At 36.7% G+C, this 11,416-nt stretch overlaps 2 protein-coding genes across 2 annotated transcripts; both read right to left on the bottom strand.

Moving 5' to 3' along the window:
• Positions 1-237: 237 nt before the first annotated feature.
• On the bottom strand, positions 238-5,580 carry LOC143571067 (cysteine--tRNA ligase, chloroplastic/mitochondrial-like). Its single transcript, XM_077056582.1, has 9 exons — positions 5,296-5,580; positions 5,137-5,200; positions 4,883-5,044; positions 4,635-4,805; positions 3,208-3,489; positions 2,155-2,280; positions 1,880-2,083; positions 1,693-1,794; positions 238-616 (listed from the first exon to the last, which is right to left on the bottom strand). The coding sequence occupies exons 1-9, from the start codon at positions 5,427-5,429 to the stop codon at positions 380-382; spliced, it is 1,482 nt and encodes a 493-aa protein (XP_076912697.1). The 5' UTR covers positions 5,430-5,580; the 3' UTR covers positions 238-379.
• A 765-nt stretch (positions 5,581-6,345) lies between these two features.
• LOC143571066 (putative vacuolar membrane protein YML018C) lies at positions 6,346-9,153 on the bottom strand. The gene is made up of 8 exons (XM_077056581.1): positions 9,073-9,153; positions 7,951-8,319; positions 7,659-7,876; positions 7,425-7,495; positions 7,222-7,323; positions 7,010-7,127; positions 6,799-6,934; positions 6,346-6,640 (listed from the first exon to the last, which is right to left on the bottom strand). Exons 1-8 carry the CDS (start codon positions 9,151-9,153, stop codon positions 6,578-6,580), a joined length of 1,158 nt encoding a protein of 385 aa, XP_076912696.1. The 3' UTR covers positions 6,346-6,577.
• Between the last annotated feature and the right edge of the window lie 2,263 nt (positions 9,154-11,416).

Here is an 11,416-nt window from a genome sequence, read left to right as displayed (position 1 = left end):
TTGACAAGAATACCCACATGATTGAATTTGAAACATTAGCCTGTGTTATTTTCCGGCTACATACAATTGTCATCGTGTTTTTCTTTCATCTATAAAGTGAGGTCAACGGCGAGGAACCATTCCATATACCTCACAAACTTGTAAAAATTATACAATACACTGTACAAGTTGCCAAATTTGAACCAATATTTAAATGATCCTATGACAAATGAACTCGAATATAAACTCAATTTATAGCTAAACCAACAAAGCAAACCCGAACAAATGGACTCAAAACATAATTAAAATCTCATGAAACCAGACTGGCTCAATTTGCTTTCACGGTTGTATTATGAATTATAAGATCACAACTAATGTTCCCGCTAATACATTGTAAATTTCAAGATTCTGCGGAATACTGTTCTTGCATCGCAAGCGGGACAGCTGGTCTCCAGGTTGTGCCCTCGGGACTATCCATGAGAGCAATTCCGAGTGCAGCCAAGTCTTTTCTGATTGCATCTGATCGTTCATACTCCTTGTTCTTTCGTGCAGTGTTCCTTTCATTTATTTGTCCAATAACTTGCTCTTCGGTTAACTTTGCACGCTTCAGTGCCTTTTCCCTCAGCTGCTGCAAAACCTTTAAACAACCCCCATATAAATCGAACTTCAAATTTCACGTGGGACCAAACCAAAACGTTGTCAGCTCCAGTTTGGTCCTATATCAGACCATATGAACAGTTTTACAATTTCAACAAATATGATGATTGTATGAAAATATAAAGTATCAAAGTACAGGGTAACGTTACATAACAGTAAGTTTCTCACTTGTTTATCTAAAGTCACTTAAAACTTTTTTTTTGTCTTAAAAAAGTTACAAGTTACTCAAGTTTCATTTTTGTGTGATTTACCAGTTCACCACTTGCTGATGTGTTAGATAACCTCGTGTTTTTTTTAATTCCTAATTCTTATGTGAATTATATATATGAATATGTGACTTTTTCAATTACACAATGACATGTTTTATTTTAGAATTTTAAAAACCAATTATTTTTTGTTTTCTAAGTAAAACAAATCCATAGATTAATTTTTAAATTTTATATTATCAACATCAATTATATATTATTTAATATTTTAGTTTATCTCGTATTAGTTGCCATGGGCAAATAGACTATTAAGAAATTACTTCTTGAAAAACCCTCCATATTTAAATTCACTCAAAAACAATTACATCTTAAAAAATGTAATTAATTCAATCCTCGTTTTTTTTTTGTGACATTCAAAAGTATATATAAAAATAGACAAGTCTATCAATAAATGTTTGTGTAAGTAAATTTATTGACGCCAAATTTTAATCCTTTTCTATTAAAAAAATCTTACACTTTATAACTGTTTGGAAATTGAATTTAAAAAACTGAATCAATTGAATCGTTTAATCCGCAATTACACATAACTAATTATTTTATCCAAATAAGCATTAAAAAAAATAGAAAGTGGTAACCTGTTAAGTGTTAACCTGATAATTGTGCAAGATTAAAACAACAAACGAAACTTGAGTGATTTTAAGGAGAAAACAAAAGTTTGACTGACTTTAGAGGAACAAATGGGAAACTTGGTTACTATTCTGTGAAGTTTTCCTAAGATAAAGTAACCTGTAATGGTTTAGAACCTACGACAAGGGTAACTTAGTTAAATTAGAATGAATAAGGTACCTACCTCATGATAACTTGCTGGCATGAGCCCTAGAATATCAAGAACATTCCTAATAGCCTTCTCTATAGCAGCAAGTGACTGTATCCGTGCTCCTTGCTTCTTTCCCTGCAAACTATTCCATGTTAACTTGTTCCACAAGTCTTATCTAACACAAGAGCATGCGCCTAAATTTCCATAAAAATATAAATACCTTCCGAGTATGAAGAAGATCATTAGCAGTTTTCAAAGGATCAGAGATTGCAGAAAGAACAACCGGAGAGTGAAGATCTTCCGACATTGAAGTAACAAACACATCATTAAAACATTTTATGATATCAAGTATTTCATTAGGTATATTTTCTTTCTTGTTCGATTCATTTTCCCGCCCAACAACTTCTTCACAGTCTTGCAATGTCTGCAACCAAGATAACAGTTTCAACTTCAGTTTAATAATGCATATAAATAATTAAAGACAAATTAATATACCTGATATATGTAATACGCACGGTCAGAAGCACTTTCCAGCTGTACATCAGAGTAGTTGATCGGGGACCGATAGTGTGTTCCAATCAGGAAAAGTCTCAATGCTAACGGATGATAAAGTTCTATAACCTGAAAACTAATAATAATAAACTGCTCAAAGTTGATGTTCATAGAATTGCAAGCTTTTTTAAAAATATTTTACGTTCAAAGTTGACCATATCATCACTACAAATAAATTGGATAGTATTTCATTTGTTAATTTGAAAAATAGCTGAACATTTGACTTTACTATGTGACAAGTTAAGTGTTTCGGTTGAAAACCGAAACCGACATAGAGTATGAAATTTAATAAAGTAAGACCGACTGCGGGGGTGGGTTTTGGGCCCAAACCGGACCAAAAACCCAAAATTCAGTTTTTAGTTTTTACTTTTTAGCAACTGTTAGATTTCAGTTTTCAGAAAGAGTTGGGTTCTGTCTCAGTTCTATCAGGTTTGCCCTTTGGGCTTGAAATTTTTTGGGCTGAAAAAATACCAAAAATAATGAATTCCGGCCAAAATCTTTTTTTTAATGATCAATTAGTTATTACAGATTTAGGCCTAATACTTTGGGCTACGCCACTTACTAGTTTTTAACAAAACACTTAATAAGAATTTATATTCCATAAATTTAATAACAAAGGTCGGTTTTTTCAAGTTAGGCTCGGTTATAAAATTCAGTTCAGTTTTTATGGTTCGGTTCAGTTCAGTTTTTCAGTTTTCGGTACATGCAAAACCGAAACCGAACCAGAAACTCGGTTTTGAAAAAACATATAACCAAACCGTCAGTTTTGGGTTGGGTTCACTTATTTAGGTTCGATTATGTTGGGTTTTTCTGTTACAAGTCAGTTAATTCGGTGTCATGCACACCACATTTAATCATTTCTTCGGTCCTCCTTAACAGGACCCACAGTCACATCCTATAAACTTAAAAGGCTCGCAAAACTAAAATTTTAATGATAATAATAAATACACAGGATGAAAACAGAATCAATGATGAAAGATCAAACAGTTATTTTACCTGGCGAATTGTGAAAAAGTTACCGAGTGATTTGGACATCTTTTGTGAGTCGATAGTCACAAAACCATTGTGTATCCAATAACTTATATTGCTTTTGTCACACGCAGCACAACTTTGAGCAATTTCATTTTCATGATGTGGAAAAATAAGATCCATCCCGCCACCATGAATATCAAATGAGTAACCTAAATAAGCAGCACTCATTGCACTGCACTCGATATGCCATCCAGGTCTTCCAGGTCCCCACGGGCTCTCCCAAAAAGGTTCACCCTCCTTTGCAGACTACAAGTTAAAAGTTTGAAATTTACACGTGGACATAAAATGGGTCAATTTAGGTTACCTTATCAAGTGTTTACAAAACTATATAAAGGCTATGTCAGTTCTAGACACACAAATCACTATTCACTTTGGACATCTATTTATGCATACGTTACAAGCATATTAATCAAGGTTTTCAATGTTACATTTTAGCCCCTCTATAAATTACAAAGATATCGCCCTGCTTGCGGTGCGCGCATATAATGTATATATGTGTGAACCCTCAGGTGGGCAAAAGTGAAATTGCACTAATTTTGACGTTATTTACTAATTCCGTGAAAATAACGTTAAAAGTGACGGAAGGTTAATCAAACATCATGTGGTGGCGTTGATAGCCGAAAAACAATGGTACATGCACCAATCGGCGGTGTCCCGATGGTTGAGTGTTATGTGCCTTATGTCGAAGGTTTGATGCAAAACTACTATCGAGCCGGGGGTCTCACCGGAAGCAGCCTCTCTATCCCTAAATGGTAGAGGTAAGGCTGTCTACATCTTACCCTCCTCAGACCCTACCATAGCTTTGCTATTGGTGGGATATACTGAGTACGATGATGATGATGATGATGATGATGATGATGATAAATTACAAAGATACCCCTCCACTTTAAGTTACAAGAACATAATTCAAGTTTTTCAAAGTTACAGTTTTAGCTCCTATAATAATTACAAAACATACCCCTCCACTTTAATCAAACCTACCATTTAGACCCTGGACATTTTCTTTTTTCCTTTTTTGGCAAATCATAGGTTGACAAGTGTCCTTTTTATAGGCTTTTCTTTTTCTTTTTGGTTTTCCGTCAACTTTTGAAAAATCTGATGTTTTATAAAATTCCAAATACACCGTTGCCATGTGCTTATTTCTGTCTACGTTTTGATGTAAGTTTCTTTTAAAACAGAGTTGCGCGTGATAATGTGCAAGTAGTCTACGCACTGATGTACACATTGTTGAAGCTGTATAAATAGACGCAATGCAAGGGGTGGGTTCACGTAAAGGTCCTGATTTTATCTAATAAAGTTTCGGGTACGTTGCGTTTTTCGTGGTTTAGCTCACCACAACGCATATAGGTTTAATACATGTTGAATCCTTTTTTATTGAATCAAAATCTTACTTTCCATAGAGCAAAGTCAGCTGGATTTCTTTTTCTTGAGTCAACTGCTACACGCTCACCAGCTCGATTATCTTCTAACTTTCGGCCAGAAAGTCGTCCGTATTCAGGAAACTCGTCAACAGAAAAGTATACATCGCCTTCAACTCTGTAAGCGCGTCCATTGTCAAGAATCTGGAATGGATGTTTAAGTCAAAGTTTAAACAAAGAAATTGGAAAGTTGAAGTTCTGGTAATGGTTAAGAAGCATACTTGTTTGATCATATCAATGATTTGAGGCATATGGTCAGAAACACGAGGTTCAACGGTTGGACGTAAGCAGTGAAGAAATCCCATATCTTTATGAAACTCTTGACAGAAGCGCCTGCTTAAGCTGATTGGATCCTCTCCTAATTGAACTGCCCTAGCAATTATCTACAGGATATGGAAATTGCAATAAGTAATGCATATATAACATCGGTAAAGTTAACCACATCTTATTTAATATGAATGCAAATGTGAGTTACCTTATCATCAACATCGGTAAAGTTGCGAACATAATTGACTTCATATCCCATGAACTGTAGATATCTGCCAAAGTGTCCACAAATAGAAAAGAAAGTTACCTCCTGATTAGCAGATGAAAATGAAATGAATCAATAAATAAAGTAAGGAATAGAAGAGACCTGAAGAGGATATCGAAGGAGACGTAAACCCTAGCGTGACCAATGTGACTTAAATCATAGGCAGTGACACCGCAAACATACATCCCAACTTTACCATCCACCTTAGGTTTAAACATTTCCTTCTCTTTGCTCATCGTGTTATACAGCCACAACACTTGGTGTGGTTTACCAATGGTTTTGTCTGGTGAACTGGAGGATGTTGACGGAGAATGACACCTGATGATGGTTTTGTTGAGTTTACTACGAGATTGAATTCGTAACAATGAGGGGAGTTTGTAAATATTCAACAACGCCATGTTCCTTCACCTACCACGATTATTATTATTATTATTATTTGTGCTTTGGATAGAGGAAGAGGATCATAAATGATAACGGGAGGCTAGAAAGCGGTCTTGACATGTTGTTGTATTCATTCATTCATTCATAATATGATTTTGTTGGAGATTCTTCTCATCCGGTGGTGTAACTCAAATTGTAGAGCGCTCGCTTTGCATGCGAGACGCATGGGGTTCGATCCCCCGCATCTCCATGTTTTCTATTTTATTTTATTTCTAGAAATTTTGCGGTTTAATCGGCCATTTAACCTAACCATTTTGGGTTTTCTATACTATTAGAAAAGTGTTGGCTTCATTCAGGCAACAGAAGATGAATCAGCAATGTATAAGATATGTGGCGTGACCTAACGTGACGCTTAGTTGAAAGAAAAGGATGACGGCCCTCACTTAGTTGAAAGAAAAGTTAGTCCACATCAACTGTCCTTGGAGGAGGGAGGAGGTTTGCGACTGAAACGGAAGCAATAAAAGTGCTACGAATTTATACGAGTTTGATATTATTATAATATCAAAAGTTGTTAACAATAGAATACAATGCACTTTTATTTTAAGGGTTATTCGCTCATTATGTTCAGTCTAAGTAACCAAAAGGTTAAGTAACCAAAATATTAACTAGACTTGCATTATATGCAAAATAATTAATTTGGAAGATAATTAATTAACTAGACTCTTTGACATGAGTTTATATTAAGACATCTGATAACACAATAAGAAGAGACAACAAATCAAGACATCTGATATTAACATGTTTGGAAATTATCTACCAACCTTGCTTTGCATGTCCTAACAAATAACACAAAACTGAAAACAAAACAAAACAAAATATATCACAGTTTTCAACTCGCGCCAACCATTCATTGTTAAGCAATCAAATCTCAAATGATACAACTGTTCCTTCCATCATCAGTGGTTTCAGAATCCAGTATTTGAATTGTAGAATCTGTTTCTTGCTAAAACCCGATCTTCTTGGAAACTTTATCAGGAAGATTAGCAATCACAAAACCAGCAAATACCTGTCAAATCATAATACCCTCAACTCTTTAGATTTTTTACAAAAAAGAATCAAGTTTAGAAGTCACCAAGTTTGACATCAAAAGTCAAAATTCTACCTAAAGTACCATGAAATCCATTATTTAAAGAAGTTAAATAATCAACAGTTAATAAATATTACCTGAACAGAACCAAGAATGTAAACGGCGGAATAATGGCGGCCATGGATCATCATATCTGCCACCATTGCAAGCGGAATAGTCAACGACATGCCCAAGGTGGCAACCAATGGAGTCGTCCAAACAACACATAATGCCCTACAAACACAAAATTAAATTATCTCAAACTGATGATATTAATCGCAAAAAAAAGCCATATAATTTATAACATACCAAAAGTAATCTGAAAGAACACTTCCAACAAGTCCATTGGCAATAACTACTTCATCCATTTTAGCTGAGTGAGGAATCTTAAACTTTGGTTCAATCCCTAACGCCGTTAGGGGCCAAACTGAAATAACAAAACAAAATCCCCATTATAATATTATAAATAAAATCCCACAATAAATATATATTTTTGCTAACAATTAGAAGTGCAGCCTTACCGAGCCACCATAGAGTCACGAGAGTAAATAAACCAATATATCCAAACAGCTTTTGCACATCTACACGCTCTCCTTCCTCCCCGGAAAACTTCTTAAGAAGCACTGAAATAGGGTTCATAAATTTGTTCACTTGTAATACAATAATAATAATAATAATAATAATAATAATAATAATAAAATAAGTTGAAAAACATGGTACTAACCGGTAAAAAGCCCATATGACATAGCAGAGCAAAGCCCGAACAGATCGCCAACATAAGAGTGGTCACCATTTCTTTAAGAGACAAAAATTTCAACTATATGTCAGTCAATGACCTGAAACATTCCATAAATTGATGAAAACCCTACTTTGTATCACACAATGTATATATACACACAGAACAAAACCCTAACCCTAAAACATCTAACAGTTACGAAGTGATCGAATAGGGACTTACGAAGAGGAAGTTGTGGTCACTTCATCTGCAGCCCAAGTTTTCCCCATAGTGGTCATTGCAACACCCGCCATGCTGACAAAAACCGCAACGACTTTCGTCGCATTTAACGAATCTTGGCCCAAAAACGCACCAATGAACAGTGTAAACAGCCCTGAAGTTGATGACAGCACTGTCGTACTAGCAACACTTGTACGTGCAAGTGCAGCATTCGATAAATACTGGTCACATAACAATTTCAAAAATGAGTTTGATGAGAAATGACAAATTTACCCCTAACAAACTGAATAGTTACCTCTGTGACAAACCAAATAGGCGCAATATAGAATCCATAAGTGGCAACCTCGCGTGTTGTAACCTCATGTTTTAATGACAAACTATCATTGTTTATTTTTGGGACCAACGCGTTTCCTTCTTCTTGGTTAGATATGTCTTGATCGCTACCTTTTCGACTTAATGATGACCCTTCAACTTCCATTTCAAACATTGTGGGCCCACCAATGTACTTAAGAGGGGAGTTCAAACCAACGGAGGGTTGATTTTTTCCTTTCTTGATTAACTTATAAATCCAATCTTTAATGAACGCGATGGGGAGGTAAATTACCATCAAAGAAGCTCCAAGATATGTCACCGCAAATGGTTGTTTATAGTCTGTGAAAATTCCCTGTTTATAATGTATAAAAATAATCAAAACTTGTTTAAAAAATAATCACTTTATTGGTACTAAATGTTAGGTGAGAGGAATCCTCAAGACGAAAGCCAATCCCATCAGTAACTTATAACGGCGAATGAGTCAGTTTAGCTTGGGGTTCAGTATGAAAAATGATATGTAACTTAATATAGCATAACAATCCCGCACAACAAATCAAAGAAGAGTGAAACGAGTAGAATGATCATAGCGTGCAAAACTATACTATGACAAGCGGTATTAGTGACACTCTTAAATAACATAATGTTTTTACCATTTGAACCTTATTAAACTCTTAAACCAAGGTTTTGGTTGATAAGACAGAACAAAAGGGGTGTTTGGATGTGCGATTGTGTAAGGATTATTGTGACCGAAGTTGCAAATCAGTTTTGAGTGGTGATCTATGATTTTTTATAATATTTGGTGAAAAGTTGTAGGAAACCGAGTATCAAGGTAAATGTATATCATAAACTGATTTGCCTTATTCAAGGTAATATTACTCATCAAACCACAAAATTCATGGTATGATATTGAAGTAAAAGAAAAAAGGCAATTGATGTTAAACCAAAACAGAATGGTTATTCATTCCCTAATTACATGGTATTGGTAAGCCACCAAATACCCTCCAACCAACTCATGTGATCTAGCAAAAAGTTCAAACCCAGAACATAACAAAAGCATTTGTGATAATAAATATCAGATCCAAGTTAAAAATGGAGAGAGTTTGACCTGTGTGACTTCTGCAGAGAAAACCCATATGACAACAACAGTTCCAATCATAAGCAACCCAGCTTGATACCTCCACCCCATCAAAACACACCCACAAAGATCTGAGCTTGTGTCAAATGGGTTTTGTTGGGGGGGCTGATCTGAGCTTGTATCAATTAATTCTTGGAGATTTGAATGCTGAAATTATTAGCTAGCTGCAGTTAAAAGGAAGAAAACAAAACTTTGTAATTTATTATAATTATTATTATCTGGATGGATTTCTTCACCCTTTCTTCGGTTGGGTTGACGAGGAATGAATAGAATAGGAAGACGTGTTTTAGTTATTTATTTTTGTGTTGTGTGTAACTTTATAACCCCCAAAACTTGGGGTTGTTCCATCTCAACACAAAACGAGACAATTTGGGTAAAAAACCATTATATGTTAACAAAGAGTTTCTTTTTATTAAGATTTTAAATTGGTTGCTTAAAAACAAGAGTTTTGGTAGTAGTAAAAAGCCTGAGTTTTTTTAATAAAAAACCAGGTTTGATCTCAACATATAACATTTTGGGATGATATGGATGGCTCAATGAAGGAAGACCAGGATCTCATGGGGATTGAGAGAGTATTTATAGCTGAAAAGTGAGGGAATATGATAGGGCCAGCTGTCTCATTCTAGAAGATGCTTTCGTAACCACCTGGACACGTGCCTTCATACGATAGGTTAGGCTATACGTTGCATGTGCATGGGTATAACAACCCAGACACGTGTTGATCCATGATAGGACGAGTTATTCCCTGGCCATGTGCATGGTTATAACAACCTAGCCAAGTGTCCTTCATTCATTGGCCGACGGGTTACGTATTCTCCAAGTAACAATCTTGGTAGTTCTTCTAGAAGGTAGTTAGTTAATTACAGCTGTCTCGTTGGCATCGCCTCCCGGTCACTTTGGCGGGTAGATGTGCTACCATGCGGATGACGTATGAGGGTGCCTGAGTGCTTCCGCACGATGTGGGAATGTCCTTCCTCTAAAGGTTCATGCGGGTTGACCCATATGTCCCGCGGGTGACTTGAAGGAGGTTTCTTGTTGACCCGCGGGTGGTATTTGAGGGTATTTGGGTATTTTTGGTACTCTACCTCTATAAGTCCACCCTGTCCAGTGTTTCTTCCGCGTGAAGTTTTTATGCGGGTGAAATTTTGGACTTAAGACATTTGGGGGTTTTTGAATTTTGCAAGTTGGTAGAGATATTTTCTGTTGGAACTGTGGATAATTATGAAAAGGACAAGTTGACCACTCGCAGGTGCGTGGGCAGGTGATGGGACGTTTATGCCAGCTGTCACTGTACCCGACCGTGCACCTTTTTCTCTTTTTCGAATTTTCCGCGTGACGTGTCGTCGGTTAATTGGACAATGGTTTCTCTTTCCCCTGTTCATATCCCATCACATTAATTGCGATGGGTATAAATAGGGGAAGTGATCTTTATTTCGAAACTTTATCGCCTTTGTTTACTGAGTATCTTCTTAGTTTTTCTTCCTTAAGCTTTCGATTGACCATTCAATTCCTTTAAAATTGCTCGTTGCTTTCCATTTCTTACTGAACCGATGGCTAGTCAATCGTTAACTCCAAGTATTGACGAGATGGAAGTTGGTTGGGATCGATCTGAGTATGAAGAATTGATTCGTACATATGGCATTCCACCCGAGTGGGAACCCGAGTTTCCCACTGTTGGATTTGTTGCCAGTCTGCCTCCGATATGCAAGATGGCCGTATATGCTGATTACTTTACTCGTGGAAACTTTCGGTTTTCATTAACCAAGTTTTTCATGAAGATCTTAACCGCCTATGGGATTCATTTATTCCAGTTACATTCTCGTACCGTTATGCAGATTCGTCACTTCGAGTTTGTGTGTACAGCGCGTGGGATGCTGCCCCGGGTCGATCGATTTCCAGTTTTTTATCGGATGGCCAACCGTGGTGGTTGGTTCAAATGTCAGCCAATAGCCGAAAGGGTTATTGGCCAGGTGACCGAGGGAGGTTCTAAGAACTGGCATGTCAAGTTTTTTTGGATTTCTGAGGACGTCGTGCCAGATGCTATGGTTCGTCGTCCGGCTAATGAGGCACTGCCCGAGGTTGTTACGTCTGCCCATGAGGGCAAGGAATGGTTCCGCATCTTAATTTCAGAACCATCTCCCATGCGGGCGTTACAGAAGGAAGCCCTAGTGTGGGTGGGCATGAGACGCCTGTGGCCATATCCAGATTTGGAGCCTGTCTTCATGGGCTTGAATGAACGTAAGATATACCTCCTTACCTTTTTTCTAACTATATGTGAAATCGGTTGGCTAACTTTCTTTCGTGTGGTTTTCAG

This window comes from Bidens hawaiensis, unplaced genomic scaffold (assembly GCF_021521415.1).
Source record: "Bidens hawaiensis isolate Kalapana, Puna unplaced genomic scaffold, B.hawaiensis_p1.1 tig00025188_1, whole genome shotgun sequence".
NCBI classification, from domain to species: domain Eukaryota; kingdom Viridiplantae; phylum Streptophyta; class Magnoliopsida; order Asterales; family Asteraceae; genus Bidens; species Bidens hawaiensis.
Note: the sequence above shows the minus strand (reverse complement) of the source record. Positions and strands in the feature narration are given on the sequence as shown.